The sequence below is a fragment of the Lonchura striata genome, chromosome 3 (assembly GCF_050655825.1).
Source record: "Lonchura striata isolate lonStrDom1 chromosome 3, ASM5065582v1, whole genome shotgun sequence".
NCBI classification, from domain to species: Eukaryota; Metazoa; Chordata; class Aves; order Passeriformes; family Estrildidae; genus Lonchura; species Lonchura striata.
Window position 1 is genome coordinate 51782285 of NC_140705.1, and position 27391 is coordinate 51809675.

A 27391-nucleotide genomic window follows, 5' to 3' on the forward strand; every position below is an offset into this window, starting at 1 on the left:
ACTGAAGGAAATGTATAAGTAAAATGGGACAAAAAATTGCTATTAGATCATTATTAACCCAGTTTTATTCTTACGTGGATGCTGGAGAAAAATATCATCTGAAGAAAAGAAGCCTACCTAGGAGCTGCTTAGACAAAAGATATTTCAGCTTATTTTTAATTGTTTTTTATTGACGATATACTGCAAAGTTTTGTTCTGCAGTTTTATAAAAAATAGATACGATAGAAGTATAAAAATAGATATGATAGAAGTAACAGGAGTTGAGGTCAGTAGAACTGTCACTTAAAGGCAACTTCAGTGTCAGGTTTTATATTTTGATGTATCTTTTAAAGTGTTGGCTTTAAAGTTCCTCAGTATGAGAGCAGAAATTGTAAATTGTAAATTGTATACTGTAAACCATTACTCCAGTTTTCATTAGGTAGTAGAATTACAGAACTTCTTGAGTGCTTGAAGAAGTTGATTTTTTTGTTAGAAGTGGACATGGATAACTCTACAATTGTGTAAATAGAGTCTCAGTTATTAATAGTGCATATTATCCCATTGGTATGTACTCACTTTTTTTGTCATTTTGTAATGTATGAGGTAACCATATCCTAAGATATGTGTGTGCTGCAAATGCATGAAGCTTAGTTCATGGCAATAAAACTTTTTTATCCCCTTTTTATTCTGCATCTTAAGAGTCCCCCCCTTAATAACTACCTTTTGCATACAGCTTAATAAATCCTCTGAAGAAGTACTAATGTTTTTCTAGGTGAAACTAAAAAAGGAAAATCTTCATTACTGTATCATCTGCTTTGCAGTGTCTTTTTCTACACTGCAGTTCAAAATGGAAATTTAGTGAATGACTAGCAACCTTCATACATAACTTAGTTATGTATGAACCTAAGAATTTTTTACTTGATACAGTTAAACATTCATGAGTAGTGTATGCCTATCAAAGGATAGAAGAATAAGCAAGCATGCAATTATAGTTTCTTAGTGTATTTTTTTTAGTGTTCAGAAATCTAAGAGTTTCTTGAAGGCTTTCCTTCATAAATTTATCATTATTTAGAATTTATTTTAACTTATATGAGCTTTTGAAATTCATAACACCTCATATCTCCCCAGAGGAGTAGAAATTTATGTGGTAAAATCTGTGGTTTATTTGTTCATTCATTCATTCCCTATTTGGAGTCTCCCTGGTCTTCCCTTTGGTGCCTTCTGGCTCTTACATTATGAGAAGCAGTGAGTGACTTCTTCTTCTGACCTTTCTTTCACTCATTATTTCTTGTAGGTTTATTATAGTTCACTTCCATTCCCTCTTTTGAGGCTCCTGCTGGATGAGTCACTTTCACAAACCTTTTTGTTATCTTTCTTAATTCTTTCTTCCTTCCCTGCATTTGTAGTTGCATTCTGTGTTTTTGAGAAATGTATAAGATGTGTGTGATGCGTGTGGCAGCAACATATTCCCTGTTTCATTTTATGTTTTCTTAACACTTCCTCTTGCAAAAAAGACAAGCCCCACAGCTCAGCAAACAGGTCCATGCTTTAGATCAGTGACCGAAGAGTTTCAGCAGTGATTGAAGAGTTTCTGTGTGAATACCTTGAGTGCTGGCTATGGATTATAGAGGGAAGGATGACTTAGTGGTTCAGGATTTCTCAGGTCCTATTACTTGTGCTTTGCACATAGTGTGAGATTAACTGTAAAGGCAGAAATGTCTTCACGGAAATACAGCATGTTCAGCCTTTAATATTTCCCTTAATTAATCACTGTTACCAAATGCCTTTGTCTTACTTATGAGAATCAGCCCTCATGTCCATGACAGTCATGCTTCTGACATAGCAGATGGGAGGTGTTTATCCCATTAGCCCTTTAGCTAAGAGCTCAAAGCAGAGGCTAAGTCCGAACACATTTTAATTAATCAAAAAGAGGATTTCTAGTAGCTTTCTTTGATTTAAATTATTACCTTGAACCTGGTTGGGAAATTTTCAGGAAAATATGAACTACCAGTGCTGCCTTTTTTGTGGATACTTGCTGTTTTCAGTTAAGTTCTCAGTTAGGAGAGTTTTCTTGATGCTTGATGATGAAGCAGCAAGTGATCTAGCCAGGTTCCCATAGTTATAGAGAGAGTGGCGTGACTTGGACCTTCTGCATCTGCTGCACATCCTAAATCTGGAGTGATGGTCAGTATGCTTCCCTCAACAACAAAGCTGGCCTAAATTCTTGGCTCAGCTTAGCCAGGTGTAGTTCTCTGTGGGGTCACATTATAAACCTTATCACTTAAATAACCTATTTATTAAAAATCTTCCCCCTTCCTTTCCAATCTCACTTGTGTTTGGGGAAGTAAACTGTAAAGAGGCAGGAATTTTCTGTGTCATTGTTGGCTTGCTTTTTTTTACTAATCCAAATAGTTTTATTTCAGTGAGCTAGAGTATGGATTATCACCACCCCCTTCCATACTGCCGTTTTAAACAAACATCAGACTCTAGCTTAATTCTCTTGGTTAGGCATTAAGGCTGATAGTCACCAATGACATCCAGATGCAAATCCCTGTCCTGCTTTCAGTCAGAGCAGACACTTGAAACTGATTTCTAAAATCCAGATGTCATCATAATTCCCAGTATGTTCAGCAGCCCTATCCCCTGGAGATGGCGATTTTGAAAGGGTTTGTAGACAGACTGACTAAATACTGAAACCTTTATGAAACAAAATTCTGTTTTCCATGTTACCTGCTATGTCAACTGTACAGAGCACTACATGAAAAACATGTTTCTGTTCTGAAGTTGTTGAGTCTTAATTTTCATTTTGTTTTATCTCTAAAAATATTACTAAAATATCATATAAAAACAGGCCAAATAGACTCCCTCAAATGTGCTATTTTGCTATGTTAGTGTTCAAGAAGATAGTATCTGTAAGAAAAATGACAAAATTCTGTGTTTCTGAAAGAACAGATGCCACCCTTTTGGGACCAAGTGCTTTTCTTGCAGCTGCTGTGTTTCTCTTTCATCCCCACCCCATCTTCCCAGTGTTGCAACTCTCTAATTCATTTTGTGCATGAATAATCACTATCATTTTACATTTTCTGAATTTTGTGTTAATAAGCTTGTAAGGGCTCTTTATAGTCATAATGCATCCTATTTAATGTTGTTTTTCTAGAAATACAAGAAATGCATATAAAACCAGTGTACAGATACTTCTGCTTTAGGATACAAACCAGACATTAGCAATATAGCTAAGATAATAGATTCTTGTAGGCCTTGTGATTAATGATATGTCATCAAGATTTTTTTTTTTTTTGCTCCTCCATCTCCAGCTCACGTTGTCTCTTTTAATATTTATCTGGTACAGAAAGTTGAGAGGAAGGGGGTAGTCCCAGGTTACTCGCAGGGCATTGATCAGAGGCTCAGATCTCTCAATATTAGAGATTGCACTGACATTTTAACATGGCTCTTGCTAAGAAGAACACAGATGTGATAGAGTTGAGGGTCTTTATCCTTTTCTCCTTTGCTTTCTGCTAAAGTTTGAATATTTTCATGCTATACTGCTGGACTACTCTGGAGTTGTCTGTGTTTCATCCCTGCTGATGACCTTTTTAGAAACAAGTTGTGATACTAAATGAGAGATTTTCTGGATTTTGGGTTGCTTTAAAAAAAAAAGAGGAAAGAAAGAAAAAAATAATTATGTACACTACACTACTATATGCACACTGCCACATACATTGCTGCTACTCAAGTAAAGGTATTTAAAGAATAAGGTAACAAAGGCATGCATGCAAATTAGGATGTCAGCAGTTACATTTGTATAGCTCCTTCATTCAGCTGTCTGGGAAGTTTTCTTTAATTACATGATCACAGAGACCCCTTTCAAATTCAGTCTCTGGGATGAGCCAGCTCTCAAGATGAATGAAGGTAATATAATGCCTCATTTCTGCCAGGAGTTGGAAGGCACAGGTGGAAAGACACAAAAGACTGCAGGGAGGGACAGCCTGGGGGCAAGACTGTGGCAGTTGAATGTGTCCCTCAGAGATCAGCAGAAGGTATAGGCAGCACCAGAGGGGTGGAGGAAGGCAAAGTTAATTCCTCTTCGGAGATGCAAGGTGGGGGTTCTGGGAACTACAAAGCAGATACTGGAGGAATGCATTAATCTGTTATTTTCTAAGCATCTAGAAGATAGCATGATAGCAAAAACATAAAAGGGTTTGTCAAGAACAATTACCTTGAACTGACAGCACCTGTCATAGAGGATAGATGGAAGGTAGGAGATGTGATAGAGCTTGACTTTGATAAGGCTGTCTGTACTGTTTCTTGTAGAACTAGAGAAATGCAGCTTAGGTGTTATTGCTTTAGCAGGAAGAAAACATAGGGAATTGAAAATTGTATCCAAATAATAGGTCTCAGTAGCTGACCATAATGTAGGATTTTGCAGGCATCTGCCCTGAGTCTGTTACTCATCAGCATTTTCATTTCTGGGTTAGATGAAAGTGCCAGGATGGCATTGCTTAGCATTCCCATATGACTGCAGTGGCAGGGTATGCAAGCACTTTAGGCACCAGGATTAGAAATCCACGTTATTTTAAATGATAAAATAAAATTCAGTATAGGAAAGTGTAATGTGCTTTATTGCCAAATGGGGAAAAATTCAAAAGCAGAGATGAGGAGCACTGACCAGGCAGCTCTGCATAGAAGGGCTAGCAAGTCTAGCCTTGTGGTTCATGAGTACAACTGAACAGGGGTCATTTCTGAAGGCTGTGAAATCTCTGTCATTTAAGGTTTTTAGAAGCAGGTGGGGCCAAAATATTTTTGTGATGGTCCAGGTATGATTAATCTGCTTTACCACTTCAGGAGTTGATATTTGCTGGGCCTTTATTGTTATGCCTTTTGGGGTTTTTGTTGTTGTTGTTTGTGGTGACAGAGTTTTTGCACAGTCTTTTAGGATTTCTGTGATGTAGGGATGTTCTGGGCACTTAAAACTACTGTCAGATTAGAATTCCTTCAAATGCTGTAGCTGTCATGCCTGAAGCTACCACTTGTAAACCTTTCTGTCTTTTGATACCCCTATAAAGGAAATAGCAATACTACCTTGCTTCAGAATGTAATTTCATAAGCATTTATTTTGCTGATGGATGAGGAAGTTGTTTTCTCTCACTTCCATGGACATTTGCCCCTTAATTTGTGCTGTTTCTAGAGGTCTGCAGCAAGAGAGATTTCCTTATCCTGTGTCTGTGCAGGTATCTGTATTGGCATGAAGAAGGGGGTGGCTGTTTCTGGGAGCCAGCAGGTAGTAAAAGGAGGGCAACAGTATTGTTTAAACGTGTCTAAGCAGAAATGTGTTGTGAAGACAAACCATTGAATGTTTGAGAAGCACCAATATACATGATGATGTGTATAACCTTGTAAATAAACCTGAAGAAATCACTGCTTTCCTTTGGAGCAAAGTATGAACATTGCACAGTAAATAATGCATCACACCACACATGGAGAAAGGATGTGAAAAATAAGTATTTGAAGAGACGTTCATTAAGTGTGCACCACCTCTCTAGCTCACTGCATGAGGCAGATGTTCCCTTGAAGTGGTCTGTAATTAAAAACTACATCAGTAACACAGATGAAGGAGAGGCTTGTCTGCCTCATAATTTCTCACCTTTGGAACATTAATGGCATCCTTTGAATATCAGTGTGTCTCTCCCAGTTCCGCCTTAATTAAGTTTCCTGTGAAACTTAATCCAGTGTCAAAGTGTTTCAAGTATTGTTTTCAACAAGGAACAAGTATTTTAGAAAATGTCATTTTAGGAATTAAAAACTTATTTTTTTCATAGCCTTTTTTAACTGAGAGATGATTAAGGAATTCAGAGGGGGAAAAATCATTTGCTCTTATGTACCTGTAAAATTCCAATTCACCTATACTTTCTCTTTAATGATATTAAGGGAGGCTATGAGAAGAGGAACCAGTTAGCATTTTTTAAATATGTTCTAACTAAGAGAACACAAAATTTAGTTTTTAAATATAAAACTTCTGTTTTTCGATGCATACAGAATAGGTGACTGCATAGTGAAGGATTGTGTGAAAATGTTTGCTTTGGAGGAATCTGGACTGATCCACATTCTACTGTGAATTCCAGCATCAAGATTTGAATGCAAATTATTTTATTTTTCTCCTTGGACAGTTTGACATGCTACAGATGTGTATGTCTATTTTTGTTACCTTTTCGTAATACTTTTAACTCTTGCTTTTCTTTCCTTGTGCATCCACCCCAGATCGCATTCAATTGGGTAAGACACATTACTCTCCTTGAATAATGCTTTTGTATTTGACAGGATTTGTTTTATGGGTTGTAATGCAGTTACCTCTTTCCTTTCAGCATCATTAAACTGTTATGTTTCATTTTTACAGCATGATAAGTGTAACAAGAAATGTGGACTAAGTGTTTGCCTTGAGTAGATTAGTCTTAAATTCAAGCAATGGACACATTCAAAAGACATTGGTCTTGGGAAAACCTGCTTTTATAGAATCTCACTCTTTCAACCATATTCTTTCTTTCAGAGGTTTGGATATGAGCAACAAACAGTAAAAATTCTATTTAGCTGAGTTTTGTAAAAGATTTTATGAAGTATTTAATTTCCTCATCTTCAATAGAGGAAAAGTATCTTAGTCATGATTCTATAAAAGTCTTGAGTCCTGCAGAAATTTCCAAGTTTTGAAGATGATAAAATAAGTCTTTATAATTAGATTTTGACTTTATTGATTCTGTAAAGCACTTGAATATATGATGAAAAAAAATGAAAACAATTTTATATGTTCTCAAAGATTCTATAAGCAGTCTGGCTTTATGTCAGTTCCCCCTGAAGAGAGGCTGAACACCCCTGAATGCCTTGCCAGTCCCTCTGGCCGTGTAGTATCTTCACTGAAAAGCTCAAGAGCATTTTTTTCCATTCTGCTTAGTTATCCTAACAAGGACTCTAATTCATTGAGTAAACTTCAAAGTACAGCATAGACTGAACTTCTAAATTCACTCTGACATGAAACTAAAATGTAATATTTACTGACCTCTGTCGTAGGATCCCTGTTCTCTGCAATGATCACTATCACGGTCATGCATGTCTTTAAAAAATGATTAATATTTTAGGCTTGTACTAAAAGAAGATTTTGCACTGCTTCTAAAACTTGCAATATTACATCTTTAGAGAAATTAAAATATGAACTCAAAAAAATAAGCATTTAATATTTTGATTGTCTGTCATGTGCCATCTCTTAGATATGTGAATTTAATCCTCTGATTTAAACCTTTATATTTGGAATGTTTTGCTATTAAAAGAGGAGCAGTCTATGCTGAAATACTTCCAAACTCTATTTTTGTCTATTTGTTGTAGGTTGCAAAACTAAAATGGCAAGGATGCTTGCTTAATTTAATGAGGACTAAAGATTTGCTTAAAGATTTGCTGCAGTTGTGAAATGTTAGGGCTAATCTCTCATAAATCTTAAAAATTGTGTGAAAATTTGAACATGGATCATTAGCATTGTCTGCTGTCAGTCCTTGTCTATCTGATCTTAGCAGAAGTCTTAAAATATATAAAACAGCAAACAGTTTGTATTATATCTCACTATTCCACACGCTTGCCAAATAGCTTTTCCCTCCCTTCCCCACCCCCATTTCTGAATCTCTAATCTGGAAAAACAAATCTGTATATAGACTCAGTGCTGCTCTGATTTTGTATAGTTTATAACAAACACGTGTGCTGTTTGTATGAGAGATTTCATTTTTTAATGCTATAATCATGCTTTGCCCGCAGGCAAACAAATCAAGTTGGTGATGCTTACAGTAAAGCTCTCACTGTTCCCAGTCAGACCAGGCTACAGCTGTCAGTCAATACTGAAAGTAGCAATGCAGGGATTTTTGGAAAAAGACGCCTTACTTAAAGTGCTCAGATCTAAATGTGCTTATGGAAAGTTCTTACGCTTCAAATAAAGATTCCTATTTGGACCAGGCATGATGCTTCCCAGCAGCAGGGAACAGGTGATGCTGTGAAAACAGTCGGTCTCTCAGGTGGGAGAATTTGGCTCATGTAAGTCAAGCAGTCAGTGTGGGTGGCATCTGGAGGTCTAAAGGTGTGCAGCATGATTTGGGGATCTTTGAGTAATGCAGAGGCACTATCCTCTGCTTACAACCTTCCAATACTCCTGCTTCTGGGAAGTCTCAGGAGGGAAGTGTCACAAAGAAAGCTGGATGAGAGCTGTGGAAAATAGCTCTGTACCTTTGGTAAAGTTGAGGAGTGAAGGGGGAAGTGAAATGTCCTGGAGGGGTGCAGATATGTGAGAATGCTGCCTCTATGGTTGAAGAAACCTGTTGTTTAGGTAAACAGCTGTGCAAGAGCCTTTTGAGATTGAGAGTCAGCTGAACCAGCTCAGCTGATGTGCACAAACCTGGGGTGTATCCCTCCTGCCCAACACAGAGCTCGACCTCTGTCACTGTAGGACATGGAGGTGGCTCTATGTGCCCCTCTTGTGTGTCTCTGTAGATAGCCAGGGTCTGCAGCATTTAAATGGATTCTGCCAGGAGCTGTTTTGCATCATTCTTTTGAGCCCCATTGCTGGTCAGTTGACATGAGAATGTGGCTTTAAGATCTTTAGTGCTGAGAGTTTGACAAGCCCTTGCCATCAGAAGGGGACTATGTGTATATGTACATTTATAGCTAAATTTAAAAAATACATTATAATCATATTGGAAATCAGATTTTACAGCTTTTTTTTCTTATGTTTTGCTTTCATCCCACAGCTATTCTATTCGCCATTCCATAAGCATGCCTGCAATGAGGTAATGTGCTACCCACATTCTATTCGCTATGGAGATGTTCAACAGAGTAATGAGGGGGGATTTGCATACTTTGATCCTGATCCTGCAGTTTTTAGTTGGATGAGAAGTCTCACTTCAATCAATTAAGGTTATTCATGTAGATGAGGGCTGCAGGACAGGCGAGCTGCGGTTTCAGGGTTTATTTTCATTTTAATTGTATTAACTGCTTAATCTCTTGTACAAGCCTTTGAGTAAATGAAGCAGTTCTGAGAGGTATTTGGGTTGCTGACTGTTATCAGGTTTGTATTACTGAATCTGAAATTCAGTTGTTTTGCTGTCTCTAGAACATCATCCAAAGCCCATTAATGTCAGAGATGCTTTCCACTCCAACAGGCTTTGGACCATGCTCCTGTAGAGGGATTTTACATGAGTGCTTTCATATTTTAATGGCTATAATCACACTTTACTTGACTGCAGCCAAATATTGACGTCTGTTCAAGTAAAGCTCTGACTGTTTTCAATAAAATTAGTATCCAGCTTTCTTTTTACTCCCTTGGCCTCTAAATACATGACTGTCCCCACTCTGTGCCAAGCATGCATGAAAAACAAACAACTAAATGATGGATACTAAGTCATTCAACTTCAGCAGGTGGGTAGTTTAAGGCAAGAATTCACCAATGTGACCTACGGGATCAAATATATGTTATAAAACTCAGTTTCTCCTTTGATCCTTTTTACCCTATGAAAAAATCTGTCATCTAAATAACAGAAACTAAATTTGCATTATTTTTTCAACTGGCTTCTGTTTGCCCTTCTCCCCTTAAATTGGAGTCATTTTAACTCGGCCTGATGGGGGATATTATATAAATGTATTTGCAGAATGAGGAACTGTGCTGGACAACAGTGCCTGAGCTTCAGAGTATTCACTAATAATGAAGCATAATGTATGCTTTAAATGAGCTGTCAGGTGCCAAGCAAGGAGCAGAGAAGAAGATCCCCTTCACCCACTGTAGACTTGTCCAAGTCTCCATTGTGTTGAGTGAACACAGAGAAAAGCTTAGCTTAATCAGAGTGGCACCTTAGGAACACAGTCTCTCTGAAGTCTTTGTCTTTGAAAGCAGCAGTCACAAAATCACAGGAAAAGGACGGTGGGATAGGATTCCTCAAAGACATTTGGGACCCACTTCCCATGTGGTTCTCATCTCCTTCTTCCCAACCTTAGGACATTAAACTTGCCATCTTTTTAATAATGTAGGTTACGAACTTGTTCAGAAAGTGAAAAAAATGTTTATTTCTTTACAGCAACAATACAAATGGATAAAGCCATAGAAAAGCAGCATTACAGGCAGCATTGTCTGGTTGTTCTTCTGAGAACGTGACAAATGTATCATAGAGTAGGCAGGCCAGTTATAATTTGGTTTCAATTACTAGGCAGGTTCTACTTTTGAAAATTTGTAGCTAAAAAGTACTCATCCGATTACCATAATTGGATTTGACTGACAGAGCACAAGTGAGTGTTCATAGCCTTGTGCTGCCAGCCAGCCTTCATTCTGTGCTGGCAGTGTTGCTTGGTAAGGACTACTCAAATTGTGGAATTATCCCATGATGTTGGCAACTCACTCTTTTTCTTCCCTTCAACAATTTTTTTCTCCTAGGAATTCTCCAACTTTCAAATCCTTTGAGGAGAAGGTTGAAACCACTGTCACAAGCCTTAAGGTAAAGGTTAGGGGCAGAGTTCACATGCCTGTGTGTGTTAAAGTGTGACTGCTTAGTTGTCTTTACCATTTCTACAGGAGACTGATTTGATTTGTTGTTCCATCAAGAATTTCATTGAGCACTTATGGAAAATGAAGGCAATATGCAAAAAAATTGTTTTCCTTTGCTTTGTTGCTAAGAAATTATTTCTGATGCCTGCCAAAGTAAGCAAATGGTCTCAGAAATGCCAAAAATAGTGGTGGTAAGGAGTCTCTGTTCCCTCATCTCAATGTGTCATTCAGAAATAGAAAAAGGTAATTCAAACTGCACAGCTCTGAAGACCGTTTCCGCTCACAGTGATCTGCTTGAGAAGCCTGATCTTATTTTGTTGATTAAGCAAAGGTGTTCTAGAGGAGAGTATTTGTCATGCCAGCTCAGCATGTTGTGTTCAGTGCACTCTTAGATCATCCTTTAAGAAATCTGTAATTAAGCAGGACAATACAGTAAGTTCTGAGTCTGAAATAATCCTCCATATCTCATGAAATATTTATTGTCTGTCTTTATTGACAAACTTACTGACATTTCTCAAAATATTTTCTTTCTGTATTCTCTTTCTTTCTTTCTTTCATTTCTTTATGCAAATTTCTTCCTTTCCTTTATGGGGAAAGGAAGCTGGAGTCATAGATCTAGGGTGCCACTAGGGTAGACTGCAGACAAATGGGAATGTTTCAGCATTGCTCCTCCTTTTTCCCACCTGTGTTCCAAGGCTTGCAAGATTAGGAAGACAGGGAATGGGGGGAGAAATCATGAAGTTACCCTTCAATTCTAGGGTTTTGTTGTGGTCTCAAAAATGGAGAGCTATCCAGTGAGACCCCTGAAAAAAGAACAGCAGTAGTCTTACCATCTTTCCAATCCCTGTATCAGCTACAAATCTTCAGTGATCCTAGTGTTCTGCAGTTTGCCAAAACTGATGATCAGGTTTCATAACATTTAGAAGCCAAATTTCAAATTAGATTTTATTTGCTCTTGGAGTCTGGACTTTGGGTTGCAGCTTTCTCAGGAGAGTATACTAGTTCATTTTCCCCTGGAAATCAAAGAGGACCAGGGTGCCTCATTCTTCTCAACTTTTCTGAAAATCTGAACTCTGATAAATTAAATGTTTTATTGGACTTTCAAGCTAGGTAAGCTGCTGTGCTAGCTAAAGAAACAGGATTACATAGGATTAACCCTTTGGAAACTTAGAACACAAGGTTCATTTAATTAAAATAATCTTCCTAAGTATTCAGTGGCTGAGAAGTTGAAAAATATCAGGTTGTCTTTGAGTTCTGCTGCAATTCTAGGATGGAGTAAAAGGTTTTGTCTTATTTTGAGACTTGAATCAACTTGGAGCAGGCATATCAGCAAGCAAAGCCACAAAAAAAGAATGTTCTCTTACCAAGACAACCTAGTCAAAACAGCATTGTCTCTTCATCATTTAGTCTTGATAATTTCCAAATCTTTAGACACAGCTCTTTGTTAGGAAACTTCTTTTTCAGAGATTCAGTCTTACTGATTTTTATTTTTAATACTTACTACAAATTCAGTGACCTGAAGCATTATGGAAGTAGATGTGCAAGCACATTGGATATGTTTGATTAATGTATTTTGCTATCTCTTCCCTGCCTTCCCCCATGAAAATGCCACTGGCAGTTTTATATTCCAATATCTCCGCAGCTACAAGTGCCTGAAGGGGATTCAGGTCCTTTGGTTACTACATTCCTTCTGCTGTCCAAAATCCCAGTATGGTTTATGAATTTTGCGAGCAGCTGTGTTGCTATAGCTGGCATGTGGGCCACACAGCAAATGAACCAGTTCATTTTAGTATCCATCTCTTATCTGGCCTGCATAGAATTGGAAAAAAAAGCAGTGAAACCAGTGTGAGCTACTCAGGTAAACAACCACATTGGGTTTACTGCTAGGGTCTAGGATCCTACCTGCGATCTACTTAGGGACTGTCTCCTTTAAGCATATGAGACGTGCCACTGTCAGATTTTATGATGGCAGCCTAGTTTAGAAATTGTGGAGTAAAGAAGTTACTTTATGTGACTGGTTTTACAGCTGTTGTTCTAAGGGACCATCCCTAAGCATTCTCTGCCTGAACAGTTCCCTGCTCTCCTTGGCCATGGGGTGGATTGGAAATGGGATTTGCTTCAGTGTGAGCAGACAATCTTGCTGTTCTGTTTGCCTTATTTCAGACCAAGGTTGGTGGGACAAACCACACAGGAGGAAGTTTTGAAGAAGTTCTCAGCTCTACAGCCCATGCTAGTGCTCAGAGCTCCCTTGCTGGCACCCGACTCCCTGAAAGTGAAGAAGAGCTTCAGTGTTAAACAGCAGGCCCTCCTGAGCCCCACATGCCTCTCTTTAGAGACTTGTCCAGACAATGATTTTCAGCTCTCCCTCACCACACAGCTTGCACAACAAGGTTTTGTCAGCTTTGGAAAATTGCCATCCTGGCTTTGTGTTGGAGAAATGTTTCCTCTCCCTTACTTCTATTTTAGATGGGCCATTTTATCATCATCAAAACCGCACATAAGTCATTGGCTATAATGCACTAAATTCTGTGTTAAGTGACTAAATAGTTTTCAGTTACGTGTAACTTCCCTCTAACAATCTCCCAGTCTCTGTTTCTTATTTATTTTGGTTTGCTTTTTTCTATCTGTTGGTTTCTGGCTTCCCTCTCAGTGCCCCATCAGACAGATGGACCTAGAGCTGTGCAGAGCATTCAGTTGCCAGCAATAGCCCATACACCAGCTGTCTACCATCCATACCAGGTGCCCTTTGCTCAGGAGTGTCTGTACATCATCTATTTCCTAACAGAATAAAAATCACTTACTGTCACAAAAATCTGTTTCTCCTTCAGTGGTGCGGTCTGGCATTGCCTTACACCCGTTAGGCAGCAGAGTTAAGGAGGGCATGAAGAGACACCTGGTTATTCATACAGAAACAACCTATCACAGCTGCTGATTTCAGATTGTCATTTTGGCTGGAAAGATTTCAGTTTCAAAATGTGCACCATTGCTTCCTCTCTTTCATTTGGTAAGACCTGGCAGCAAACTTAATTATAAAATCAAGTGGAGTGGCATATTTTTGCTTCCATATCTTCCCCTCAAAACCAAGGGAAAATATATTTATGAGCTTCTGTCAAGATACAGCTTTAAGTGAAAGACTACAAACCCAACATTTGGCTTCAGATGTGCCATAGGTGAGAGAGCCCATGCCTTCAGAGTTGCTAGCGTAGACCCTGTCACCTGACAATGCACAGGATGAGTAAGAACTTCACTTTTGGTGTCAAATTTTGTTGTGCTTCGCTCCAGCATATTAATTCCACCAACCACATTATCTCTGCTCAATCATCAAGAGCCAGACATCTCTCAACTTTGATTCAGCATGTTTTCTGAATTGCATTCTTTTAACATGTTTTCTAAGGAAAGAGCAGCACATTTGTGACACTATCTTGTTGTATAGTGAGCACTTGTCAGTCCGCATGTTGCGTTGCTCAGCTCACCACACACGGGGGCGGGCACGACGTTATGAGTAAACAGGATGGAAAAGAGCCTGGCTACTTTGAGAATGGGTGCATTTTTTGAGCGCACGCCAAAGCTTCAAATCAGTGTGAGTTTGACATTACAGACCGCTTAAAATTTTGTGAGAAAATATGGCTTTAAGTGATTTTTGGTTTTTCTTGTGTGGCTTTTGTTAGTTTTTACAAAGTTGAAAGTCCTTTTGTAATGTTCTACTGGGCATAGGCTAACTTTGGACATTTATATGAAATGCCTCTTTAGTGTGATTTTTAGCATGGAAGCAAATCTAATTGTTTTTCTAGTATTCTTGTGACAATTTTCTTGCTTATTTTATGTGGTTTTGTGCATAAATGTGGATTTATTTAAAATGGAAGATATTAATTGACAACTTAGTTTGTGTAAATGAACTTCTTGATATTCTTATTAAAAATATTTTTTTCTCTTTTACCCTTGGTGATGTTTTAATTCTGTTCACCAGTAGTACTGAGCAACCTAGTGGAAGGTGTCCCCACCACTGGCACAGGACAATCTTTAAAGTCCCTTCCAACTCAAACCACTCTTATGATTACTGTGCATGGGGTTCCATGCTGTCCCCTCAGTCCCCTGCAGAATGTGGAAGCTTCCTATGCTGCATGAATGGACTGTTCCTGCTTTGGACAATATTTGTGCTGTGTTTCTACCAAACATCTCTTCAAGGCCACTTTGCTGGTTTGTCAAGAATGTTCTCAATTCTGCCCTTCCATACATCTGTAGCTTTCACACTCAGCATTCAATGCAAACTAACAGACACTGTGATTTGTGTGCATCTACGTGGAATAAAAATGCTGACAAAAGCTCGGTGGGCCCCACTCCATCACCCTCTACAGTATGGCAATCTGTTGCAAAGAACCACTAATCAGCTCAGCAAAGTGCAACCTGTTTTTCCAGGGTTGCCACAGGGCATGACTGCTGCCCCAAGGGGTTCTTGAGCACAGCAGGCACCTCACAGACCAATACACTCCACAGATTTTGAGCACTGTGCCAGCCTTTGAGGCAAGAAGCTCCCAGCATCTCTACACAGCACTCTGCGCTCTAGGAAAGCCACCAGCCACAGAACACTTTGCGACCTTCAGTCAGGCCCCTGTGGTTTGCGTATAGAAAGCACTTCCTGAGTCACAGTGCCTGAAACTGTGTGCTCAGATACATTACCTACATTTAAAGGATATGATAATTGAATTTAGTTTTATGCTGCTTCATTTGACATGAGGTGGAAGACAGAGAACTCCAAGTCTCTACCATGTAATTTTTACAGGTGCAAATTTTGCTTATTTGGTAATCATGGCACTGGCCTCATTATGGCATTTACCACCACTACAGCTTTACTTCACAATCATTCTGTACTTGTACATTACTGCTCTGCTTCTGCCAGAAACTCATTTATGGCAGAACTGCTACCAGCATGTGACAGCCTGGAGAAGGAAGCCAGCTCTACATGGATGTACAGGCTTCTGCATTAGATTGCACAAACTGCAAAGGTCCGTCCCAACCTCAGATATTCTGTGATTATTAATTACTTGTAAAGGAGTCTGTACAACTGTCAGTCAGGGGGGTGAGGTGGAGTGAGGAATAGAGACCTTATGGAAATACTGGCACCATTCCCTGATACAACACATGAATAGGGGAAAAGCTGTATGAAACAAAGAAGATACTGAGAGAATATAATTAATGAGATTACTAGTTTTATGCACCATCACTTAAGGCTTATGCACTCCAAAGAAATCTCATCACTAAGCTCAGTCAAGAGCTCCTACAGACACATGCTTACTGGTCTCATTTCTGTGTAGCACTGAGTGGATATTAACCCATTCTGAAGGTACTTAAATCCATAAATATTTAGAAATTCACAGAACAAGACCACCTACCCCACACAGTGCATTACACAAACAGATAAGATTGCAATCAACTAATTTTTAGACATACACAGACTTCCCCAGTGGAGAATCTATTTGTAACTGAGACTGCATTAATCAGAGGCCGATTAAAAAGAAGCATATACTTATTCTATTCTATACTTATTTATATTCCCAAATATACTATTTCTTTGTTCCCTGACACAACCTCTGATCTGGGTGGCAACTACATTACCTGGTCCTCTCTAAGTGATCCTGGGATTCTCAACAGTGAATGCAAAGGAAAAAAAATCGGCTAGCATAATCAGTGATGTTAGAGGAGAAAAAATAATGTCCAGAATATAAACCAAAGTATTTATTATGGCTACAGGATTTCAGAACACTTCAGGAATGTGGATGAGATGCATCAGCTATTCTTTTTTCCCTTTCTGTGTTAATCAGAGATACAAGCTGGAGTATTTCTGGGTGAACAAACTTCCCTGCAAAACAAAAGAAAGGGAAGGTTAATGAAAAATGCGCTCATTTTGCCATGTGTGAAAGCCTGGAATTAGAACAATAGCAGAGATGTCACTTTAGGCTCAGAATAAATGTTGAATTATTCTTTTAAGAAAGTGAATGGTCCTAGTTCAATCCAACTATGGATTAAGTGTAGCTACATCCCTTCTTCACAAAAAGCTTGTATTTTTGTGCTCTATTAATGCACCCTGATACACCAAGATAAGGATACTATGTATAGTACTACAGGAAACCACTCTAGTTACAGGTGCATTTCGGGTATATGCTGCATGTTCTACTCAGGCACCAGCTCAATTTAAGTTATTGAATTCTGGTAGGGGAGCAAAGATGTCAGTTAGAAAATAAAGCATTATAAGCTTCGTTCACATTGTCTTTTTTTTTTTCCCTTTGCTAATCAAAGTCTTACAGAGAGATTATTATTTCCCTGGGGAATCACCAATGTATAAATGGGACTTGTCAGGGACTCTATTGGGTGACTGCTGGTCCTCTTATCCCTAGAGTTTGTCGATCCCTACTTTTTTTCCCCAGGACATGATGAGTCAGTTACAGTTTTCCTCTGGTGTTCAACCACCTTGCCAAAATGATAAAGATTATTATTTTACCTATCTCTGCTTTAAACTACCAGTGTATTTTGCAAAGGATGAAAAGCAGTGGAAAGAATAAAAAGTAACACAGTTGCAACTTAATCATTTCACTGAGGTGGTTTTCACAGGAACCTTAGGCTGGTCACTCAGCTCATTTGGGGATAACAAATTCTACTTTACTGGTTCCTGAAACATTGACAGAGTACAAACAAGCTGCTGTCAGAGCATGGGTGAACACTGAAGATTCCTTTATGAAGACTGATGTTTCAGGGAGATCCTTACACACATGCAAGTGTCATGAAAGCTGAGCTTCTCTCTAAGGTAAAAAGTGATGTAAAAGGAATTTGGAAAAAATTAAATTCCGGTTTAATACCTACAGGTAAATGTCAGGTATGTTCACAATGAATCAAGGTTCTCCAGAAATATTAGGGGACTTGAGCAATGAGTAAAATAACTAGTTCTCACTTGCTCTGAGTGTCTGTCAGGGAAAAAAAAAAAAAAAAAAGGAATTTATATATTTCATTTATGAAATTAATTTTTCATTTTTGAAAGAGGAAAAAAAAAAGTCCAAATATCATACCAGCAGTTGAATCAAAAAAATCCTGCAGTCTGCCAGGTGTCTTTTCCAATTCTTCATACTCAAATGCTTGCAGTATCATCTCACACTGATCCAACTGCTTTACAAATTTGGCCTCTGCACTAGACTGGTTTTCATATTCCTGAAAAGATTTGCAGTTGTAAGAAAAAAAATTTGTTACCCTAAAACAGAACATTAAAATCTCTTTATATATCTAGAATTTTCTTCATTAGTCACTCCAGAAATATTCAGTACAATTACATCTTTCACTTTGTGGTCAGCAAAACATTTGAAATATGTGCCAATTTTATATTAAATGCACTGGAATGTAAAATACAGTCTTTTGCATAATCTGATTCTAAATATACCAACTGTATTGGCTGAATCAGGGATGATATGGAGGCAACTCTGCATGACATACAAGTTAAACAATAGGTTTGATTTAACTGTATTTTACATAGAAAGATAATTTCAGGCCTGGCTAAGGCTATTAATTACCACAGTGTGTGCTTATGCACTATCACCACCTATTTTTAAGAACTATTTTGCACTTTTCTCATCACTTACTGTTTCTGTATGGAGTTGTTCTTTATATTTCCCCTGTCATTCCTGCCTAATCTTTTTGCTCTAATCTGTCTGAGCTGCTTATGTCCTTATGTCTCTCCTAGGAGATAGGGAGTGGTAAAGGGGTTTCCTCCCTTCAGAACTTAAGTCCTTTAATCTCTCTGCTATCTTTTCCCTCTCTACAATCATCATCAGTATGTATTTATGAGTGATTCACATTTCTACGCAACTTTTAACAATTTTGCTGTCATTTGCTTCCAGTGATGGCTGCAGACAGGTTTGGCATTGCATTTTCTCTTTTCTAAATCTACTGTGTTGTATGAGATGTCTCATGAGCAGGTCTTCCTGACTCGCCTGACTTCCAAAACCAACCCCCTAAAAAGGGGTTTTCTTCTGTGCAGGTTACCTTGATACCATTGGCAAGTCTGATCCTATTCATCATCCCCACCATCATTAATCACACCAAAGTACACAATGGGACGCATCTAAGCTCCCAGATCCACAGAACCTGTGGATCATAGCACTTCCACAGAGACGAGCAACACAAGTGCAGGAAGAGGTTTGCCTACTGACCACAGAAGCTGATACTCCTTTCTGCATCTTAAGACAACAACTGTGGTATGAGTGTCATTCACAGTGGAAAGACCCCAGCTTTGTAATTCCAGCACAACGATGCTCAGGTAAGTGTGACAGTCACTTCCTTGTCTTACATACCACTAGAAGCCTTTTCTTAGGCTTATTACTTTGCCTATGAAGTCAGAAATCCAGATTTCAATAGCCATGATTGAGAGGTTTACTATTCTATTTCGACTTCAATGGTACTTTAAATTTTCAGTTACATATTCATCATTCTTTTAATAATAAATTTAATTTCAGTGTTTTTATCTTGTTTTTCTCCATTCAACCTAAGCATTGCCTCATTTTAAAATTGTTTAAGTACTACTTATTTTCTTAAATCTATTTATTTCTGCTCTATTTTTTATAATCTCTTTTGCGGGGGGAGGGTCCCCCAAGGACAACAAACTGTTGACAGCATTACAAAGGAGAACTTCAAGAAAAGAAGTAGGGCTGTTCACCTGTAAAAGTCAGTCTCACCTCCAGCAATTACGTGGGAGTATCAATCTGTTGCCAACCTCTATGCTATATACCCAATGTTACTCACACCTCAGCTCACATTGCCCTCAAGAAACATAAGCTATTACATGTGCAACTGTGCACAGTGCTGAAACAAACACTTACTGTTTCCTCCCCACAGGTGGTTAAGACTCTGAAATAACAGTGTACTTTGGCAAAACACTAACTGGTCTCTCCAACACCACAGGTCGTCTTTTAAAAACCATTCCCATGCTTTTCCACTTGAGAATAAAAAAGCAGGACAGAGCTGAAACATGCTGACTCATTTACTTTACTGTTTTCTCAAACACATTTGGGATTAAGTTATAAAGTGAAAATACATCTGAGGCATCTTTCTGCTGCCTCTCCCCTACACGACACTTGCCAAGTACCCACCAACACCATCCAAGGCAGCAGCCCGTGTAAAGCTGAAAAGAGAGACAGAGACAAGAGCAGGGCAGAGCAGGAAGGACTTGCTAATAGTGTCAAGAAATCTTGTACTGCTCAGCACTGTTCATCCATAACCACTTTCACTCACAAAAAAAATCACAGGGAAATGTCTCTGGCTAGCTGAGAGCAGAGCAGCACACCAAGTTATCAGAGGCTTCTGATTTTCTTTATCTCTTTTTTCTTCTTTTTAAGGGGTAACTAGTTGTTCCACTTAAAACAACATTAGAGGGGACTACATGTGAATAGTAGATATTTAGGGTAGCCTCTCTTCCAGATGGATTGCACTCATGCTAATGAACTGCAGACACAGTGCCAATAAATAATCCTGAAGACAGAAACAAAGACCAGATTATCAAAAGTGTGCATATATTAATTATGGTTAATGAGAATGATGAAAAGCTAACATGCTAAAGAACTGACTCCATACTGAATCATCTCTTACAATGTCACTGGAGAAGACTGAGACCAGCAAAGAAAAAAAAATAATTATACAGAACTAACCTTATCTGTCAAAACCTCATTTTCCTCAATTATAACAGTTTCTCAAGGGAGAAGGAACCAATGCTCCCTAAAAAAATACACACATATTATTTCCTATATCTGATGATGTTGGTTTACCCCCTTTACCTTAAAATATAGCTCTGAGAGCCCATTCCCACTGCCTGTTCAACCACACAACTAAAACAGGGCAAAAAAACCCCAAAATAACCCTAAAACAAAACCACAAATAGGGTGTTGTAGCAAAAGACAGAAACTGGATGCAAATATTTGGAATTTAAATATAAGTAGAAAAGAATATGAACGTAAGATACAGATTCAGGTCATAGAGTCCAAGAAACATGGAGTGCTTGGACTAGAGTTTGTGGATACAATTTCCCCCATGTGACCATATGTCAGGAGGAGATAAAGCACAGTAATTATAAACCTGAATTCTTTGGAAATAATCTAATCATCCCTCATTTGCAAGTATAAAAGATCTTATCAATTAACAGCATGGGTTCACATTAAAATGATTAAATCACCTTCAAACACAAAATATACAAACTTTTAAAGAACCCAAGACCAGAAATCTACAGTGTTTGCAGTAAAGTGTGGGGTTTTTTTGTAACATTTAAGTTTAAACATTAGTTTAGTAAATCATTAAGTTACTACTAAATATCTTAGTCTAACGGACTTTATTAGAAAGAAATGAAAGCCACAGAAATTACTTCCATAAAAAATAGAAGATAAACCACAGCACCATCACCTTCCATTATTTTTTTTCCTGTATTAAAATCTGAAAATGGCCAAAAGATATGCATGAAAGTGATAATGTAATAAAAATCAGATTTATATCCAGAGGGCTGGATGTAGAGGACAAACCAAGCTGTACAAACCAAACCCTAGACAGGTTGATCTGGAACTCTGAGAGGCTAGGAGCAGAAAATGGTAATTTTACCGAAGCCCAGGATTTCTGTTTGAAAAGGACCCCAAAATGTCCTTGACTCATACTGTTAAGCTTTATTTTCTAAGCAAATAAATCTAACTTTCTTGAGGTCAAAATAAGAGATGGCACAATTTCACAGGTACATGGGAAGAAGAGAATGGGTCACCCTGAATTTCAACATAGGATTAAAAGAATGCAAACTTACTTCCCAGAGTTCATAGATCTCTCTTCTGAGGTCCTCTGATAGAAGGTGGGTCAGTTGTTGCATAGCTGTCTGAAAAAAAATAAGCTGTTTCCATTTATCTATTTTCTGAGCAACATATTTAGCATTATCTTTTCTGACTAAGTATCTAGTTGTTACCAAGCTAGCAGAAACATCCATTACACAAGATATTACTGTATTGTATTGGCATGAAGGTTTGGCTACAGCTCTGGCCAAGGCCAAGGGGGTATCACCTCTGGGATAACATATTTAAGGGGAGGGGAAATCCCTGTGCAACTCTACCCAGGATGAGGAGTAAGAAGAGAGAGGAAGAAGGTATATGTAGATACAAGGTTAGTGAAGGAGAAGGAAGAGGTGCTTTAGTGAGGCAGCTGTATCCATGCAGCCCTACAGAGGAGCAGAGGTCCACCTGCAGCCCCTGGAGGTCCATGATGGAGCAGATATCCACCTGGAGCCCATGGAGGATTCAAAGCAGGGAGATACCCAAAGGAGGCTGTGACCTTGTAGGAAGCCTCCACTGGAGCAGGCTCCTGGCAGAACTTGTGACTCCAGAAACGTGTTCTGCATGCTCTTTATGTTCTCCCAGTTATCAGACTCATTTTGTGCTGTCTCTACTGTTTGCCCAGTGACATGAAGGGCTGCTTCTAAAACAACCAACATCACAAGCAAGACAAAGGTTTCATGCCATGATTGTTTCTCCACTTCATATACAGGATATAGTGTCACAATATGGTTCCAAATTGCTTGCCACCACTCAAGCATCAAGGTCTCATTCCTTCTCACCTGTTTACAGCTCTGGAACTCAGATTTCCAGATGGTGGCTAAAATGACTTATCTGTCAAAAATCCCTACTCCAAACAACACCCTCTCTCCTCCAAAAAAAAAACCCCAAAACTTCTTTGTTTAATCACGCTGCCTTAGTGTTGGTGAGACTCACTGGTTAAAGTTACTGCACAAGGAGCCAGCTCAATGTCAGCTGTAAACAGAAAAAAGAGAACTCTGCAGTGGAAGCAGCGTATTGATAACTCACCTCAAGCCACCTCCTGAAGTGGCTACCCATGGTCTATTTTTACAACAAAGTATTTCAGAGTCATCCCAAATGTTTAATGCTTTACTCTCCTTCTCACAAAGTCAACAGAAAGTCCTCACTGACTGAAATGGGAGCAGAAGGAGCTGCAAATACTTAAGAAAACTTCTTAAACATACCTAGGCATCGAAATATCTTTTTCCTTGCCTAAATTAAAATGAGACCAAAGTTGAAGGCTGACTCTCAGTGACACAACAACCTTTAGAGGCTTCCAGTTAAAAAGGTTTCTTCTGTTCAGTGTTTTGAAGCTCTTTGAAGAGTGCAACAAACACTCCAGTGATTCTTCACCACCCATAAAAGGGGCCCCCTTTTATGCTTATCTGGTTAAAACTAGGGGCTGGGGGGCCATTACTAACTCTAGGAGTAAGCTCTTTGCTAAGAAAGTGGAAATTGAAGATCTAAGGTGCATTTGGCATTCTTGAAGTACTATCTTTACTGACTGTAATTTTGGTGTTTCTTTTTTAAATATACTTCCTAGTGTTCTTACATGAATGAAAAAAAGCCTCTGAAGAGTTTCTGAGGCATGACATTGCCCTCTAGCTGTGGCTACAGAAATGGTTTCCATTTTCTGCAAATAATGCCACAAACTAACAGTTTGATAAAAGTAGCAAAGAAATGCTACTTGCAAAGAAATGCAAGGCCATAAATAAAGTGACTCTAGTGCATGCTGCACTCAAAGAATCACAACAACAAAAGAGACACCTACATCTGAGGTTCTGTGCAGAAGGTTTAAATGAAATCTCTTGTCAACCTGGTGATCTGGCACCACACACACGATCTGACATGAACTGTCATCCATCCTACTCAGTGCACCTACTCCCTGCTCCTCACTTCTTGGTAAGGCTGCTGAACATGACTAATTCAGGCTTACCAAAACTGCAGCTACGTCAGGAATAAATGTCCAAGGTGAACATTATTTCAAAGGTTCTTCCATAACTTTGTACTTGGTAATGTTACAGGTACAAAAATCTCAATGAGTTGAAAACTCTACTTGGTTGTGGCAGGCTTGTCCAATGCCAATGGCAGTATTATATTGCTTGGAGTGTTCCTTCACCACCAGAGAACATTAAAACACACAGAATGCTCTGCAGCTGTGGCTTCACACCTTATGTTCATACCTCTTCTCTCCTGTGTTTCTCCTCTTTTGGGATATTATCTGCAGGAGCAATATCTCCAACAATGCATTCAGCCATATCATGAACCAAAGCTAATCGTATGCATCTGACAAGAAGGAGGGACAGAAAATTAGTTTTTCAGCATTTTAAATTGAAAACTTATACAAAAGGCTAACAGACTGCAGAATTTATCCCCCTTCACATAATCTAAAGGTTGGTTGGAGCCTTTCTTAAACTTTATATAACATTTTTCACTTTTTTGTTAAGGAAGTACTTTCCCCCTAGACATTACTTTGATTTTTGATTTCTAAACCCTACTGCTTGTAAATGTAGATTTAAGTATAAACACACTGTGCACCAGAGTAAAATATTCAAAAGTAATGTACTTAGTTTTTGTATACTTCACATTATTCCTGCAACAGGTGGAAGGTAATCTCATTGGCGCAATCCCAAATTCATCATATAATCTGTCACTCACAACTCTGCAGCTATGCAGCAGAATAGTCAAAAAGGCCTTCATGTCAGCTCCTAGAGCTTTCTTTGCTACCCTAGAGGACTTCTGTGGCTCCTTGCTGCTGCCGAGTGCTCCTTCAGTCTGTCAAAATTGACATGGTCTATGGCTCTGACATGGCTGTCTGTTGCTGGACATTGTTTTTACAAGGGTCTTCATTCTGTTTATTTACTGCTTGAAAGAAGACCAGCTTTGAGCATCTGCACTGAGGACTTGCCTCAACACTCACAGTTAAGCAATAAAGCTTTTAGCCCCTTTCAAATGACCAGGTAAACAGGACCTTCTCCAAATGATGGAGGAAAAAGAAGAGAAGAAAGGATTTCAAATTCCTTCAGTGTGATTTAAAAGCTCTTACTCGGGACGACAACCTTTAGCATTTTGTTTGCAGCTCTCCCACAACATTAACACGTGGTCGTGATAAGCAGAGGCAGTCTCACCTGTCCTTGTTAAGGCTCTTGTCTTCAGTCACCAAAGCCATCATCGCCATCCTGTACATGTGGTCGGAGACGCTCTCCGGCTCTGCCACGTTCCTGTACACCCATCCTGTCCGCGGTACTCTCTGCGCCCGCGCCACAGAACCACCGAATCAGCCAGGCTGCAAGGGGCCGCGGAGATCACCGCGGCGGCAGCACGGCGCCAGCCCATGCCACTGGAAAGGCTGATCCCCTCGGCTGGCAGGCCCTCGTTTCAGAGACACCGGCAGCAATTCCGCCCCACCATGGCCCCGCTCTCCGGAGATCTCCGACGCTCGCAGCGAGCGCCGCCCCAAAGCCCAGCCCGGCCCGCAGGGCTGCCCCCGGCCGCAGGCGAAGGCCGGGCCCGGCTGGCAGCCCCGGCCCCGCTGCCGGCCCCGGCCCCGCCGAGGGAACGCGGCCCGGCCCCTGCCCCGCGCCCACCTTGAGCTGCCCGAGCAGCCGCAGGAAGGGCAGCAGCCCGAGCCCGCCGCCCGCCGCCATCGGCCGCGGCTCCGCCTCCTCCGCTCCCGCGTCCGCAGCGGGGCCCGGGCTCAGGCGTGCGGGGAAAGCGTCGGTGGCGGAACCGCGGGCCCAAAGCTCTGGCTCCTCCGGGTTCATGAACAGCAAAAAGGAACGACAGCGGTTGCGACTGCAGCGGGAAGAGCGGCGAAAGAAGCCGGGCTGCTCACGGGCATGAGCGCTGCGGAGCGGGGACGGGAAGGGGGCAGGCGTGTCCTTTCCTCTCTTCCGCTGGGGACCAGCAGGGAGGAGCCAAAGGCAGCCTCGAGGTAGGAATAGCTCGTACTTCTGTCAAAACTGAGCATCTCGGTGACCTTTACCATGCAAAAAAAAACCCAACCTAACAAAAACCAAACAAGCAAACAAACAAACAAAAACCAACCAACCAAAAAAACACCCTGCAAACTCATTTACTGTTCAGAGAAGAATGAATAGTTATCAGAGTTGCTGAACACTTTTAAATTATTCTGTGGACTCCCGGCATCTTTCTACAAGCACATCGGTCACTTTTATGAGTTGAAAAAATAACACGGTGACTTACCTGACGGTGGATTTTCAAAGTACATTGCATTTCTTTGCTACTTTTATCTTGCCAACTGAAATAGCAGATAATGGTTTCAATGTGGTGATAGTTTCAGGAAAGAACATCTGCAGTTTTGCCAGCTGTCAATAGATGGGAGAGTATTTTACTTTTGTTTGTGCAAATATTTAAACTCTTAAATTAATAATAAAGCCCAGACAACATTTTAGTGACAATTTTAAGGCTGTTTTCCCACAATAAAAAACAATAAGGACCAGGAAATTCATGACTTTTACATCTGTGTACACAAACATAGATGCATTGGGTGTTGCAGTACAGCTTTCCTGGTTGAAGTGAATCATGCATCTGTTGCAGATTTGTCTTGACAGCTCTTAAAACTGTCCATAATAATAATTTCATACTTTGTGCAGGCTGTCTGCCTTCCATGTGAGTAATTTGTTTCATAATGTCCTCTTTGGACCTCCTTTAGAATGAACACTTGAGCAATAATCACGAGGCTGGACTCACAGGCATTGGCCTTGGTGTAATTTTTTGTAATATTTGTCAGTTTTGTAGCATTTATATGTATATAATTCCTCTGCATGCATTTTGTGTGCTGTTTTTGCGTATTGCTTATTGACACTGGTTTTCTACCCAATTGTTCTTCTTTTACAGTACTTAGAGGTACCATTTTATATGCTTTTCCAAGTACCTATCAAATGCATCATGTGTTGTGTTAAATGCATGGACTCTCAGTAGGCTGGAGGACCCAAGCATAGTACAAATATTAGCTCTGCCAGGATTTTACTCCTGTGTAAGTAGCCTGAAAACAGAAACAAATCAGGTCCATACAATTTTAAGAAGTTTTTTTATGTCATTCAGAAACTTCAGCAAGGATTAGAAAAGTCTCCCTACAGGATATTAAGGTAGTGCTAAGGCTTAAGCCTCAATCTTTCATCAGTCTCAGCTGGCTTTCTTCTCCATCTTTTGCCGGAGCAGATGGCAATTTCAAAAAAGAAATCCCAAATAAGCTGGTTACCACAGAGTAATTATGATTTATAAGCTGGAGATGGCGCTCTCTGCCCACAGACTTCTGCTTCAACCACATTTGCTGCTACCCAATGCCAGACTGAAATTGTGCTTCCATTTCTTTAAGAAATAGCGCTGGGTGAGAGGAGTTGCTGTGCACACTTGGTGCAGTAATGTAAAAATCACCTCCCTAAATGCCAGGTGGCTGGGAGCAGACCCGGTAATTACTCCTAAGGTGGATCATAATCAGTTTGTGGTTTATATAACATAGCACCAATGAGAACACACTGGATTCTGAAAACCCTTACGTGTTCTGCCATCACGGGCACAGTAAACCTTGTCTTGGCAAATATCTTCAGGAAACGTAATTAATTGATGGGAATCATTCATTACCCTCTGACAGGAAAAGAAAAAAAAATAAAATGTTGTGTGGTTCAGAGGACAGAGAAAAATGGTTGTGTATCACAGACCCATCAGGAAGAAATAGCAGCCTTGATGCCCTTCCCAATAACAAAACGATTGATGAGCACCTGCCAGCCACTATAAATGGTCATTTTAGCTCTCCGGACTGTGATATCTTCCTTTGTCTGAGGCAATCTTAGCAAGTATAAAGAGCTAACTAGTGAAAATCTGTTGCAAGAATTCTTCAGTAAGGGTACAGAAGTGCAAACCTCTAGGGTGAGAGTACATGTGTGCCATGTGGCTCCCTTCACTCTGCCATGCACCTCACAATGCTGGACTGTGTGTCTTATCCCCAGGACCCTCACTCTCCCCTGTGTGGGCTGTCAAA

General features: G+C 39.7%; 2 protein-coding genes across 8 annotated transcripts in view; one reads left to right on the top strand and one right to left on the bottom strand.

Moving 5' to 3' along the window:
- Positions 1–14470, top strand: part of TPD52L1 (TPD52 like 1) — a 48898-nt gene extending 34428 nt beyond the window's left edge. For 3 of the 5 annotated variants that reach the window (XM_077782236.2, XM_077782234.2, XM_085575112.1), the window contains exons 5-8: positions 6235–6249; positions 8751–8789; positions 10424–10484; positions 12698–14470. In XM_077782236.2, coding sequence (XP_077638362.1) covers positions 6235–6249; positions 8751–8789; positions 10424–10484; positions 12698–12829 — 247 coding nt within the window. In that variant the 3' untranslated portion in view covers positions 12830–14470. The remainder of the gene's footprint in view (positions 1–6234; positions 6250–8750; positions 8790–10423; positions 10485–12697) is intronic. The other 2 variants (XM_085575111.1, XM_085575109.1) reach the window with 1 other exon arrangement.
- Positions 8954–25245, bottom strand: HDDC2 (HD domain containing 2). Of its 3 annotated transcripts, XR_002466971.4 has the most exons (7): positions 24975–25245; positions 24516–24637; positions 23571–23673; positions 21348–21416; positions 17593–17731; positions 17390–17490; positions 8954–16391 (listed from the first exon to the last, which is right to left on the bottom strand). XR_002466971.4 is itself a non-coding variant. In XM_021547139.4 (6 exons), exons 1-6 carry the CDS (start codon positions 25149–25151, stop codon positions 16297–16299), a joined length of 705 nt encoding a protein of 234 aa, XP_021402814.1. In that variant the 5' UTR covers positions 25152–25245; the 3' UTR covers positions 8954–16296. The 3 variants fall into 3 exon arrangements, 2 of the variants coding, with proteins under 2 accessions (XP_021402814.1, XP_021402816.2); XM_021547139.4 differs by lacking the exon at positions 17390–17490; XM_021547141.4 differs by having other exon boundaries at positions 8954–17490.
- Between the last annotated feature and the right edge of the window lie 2146 nt (positions 25246–27391).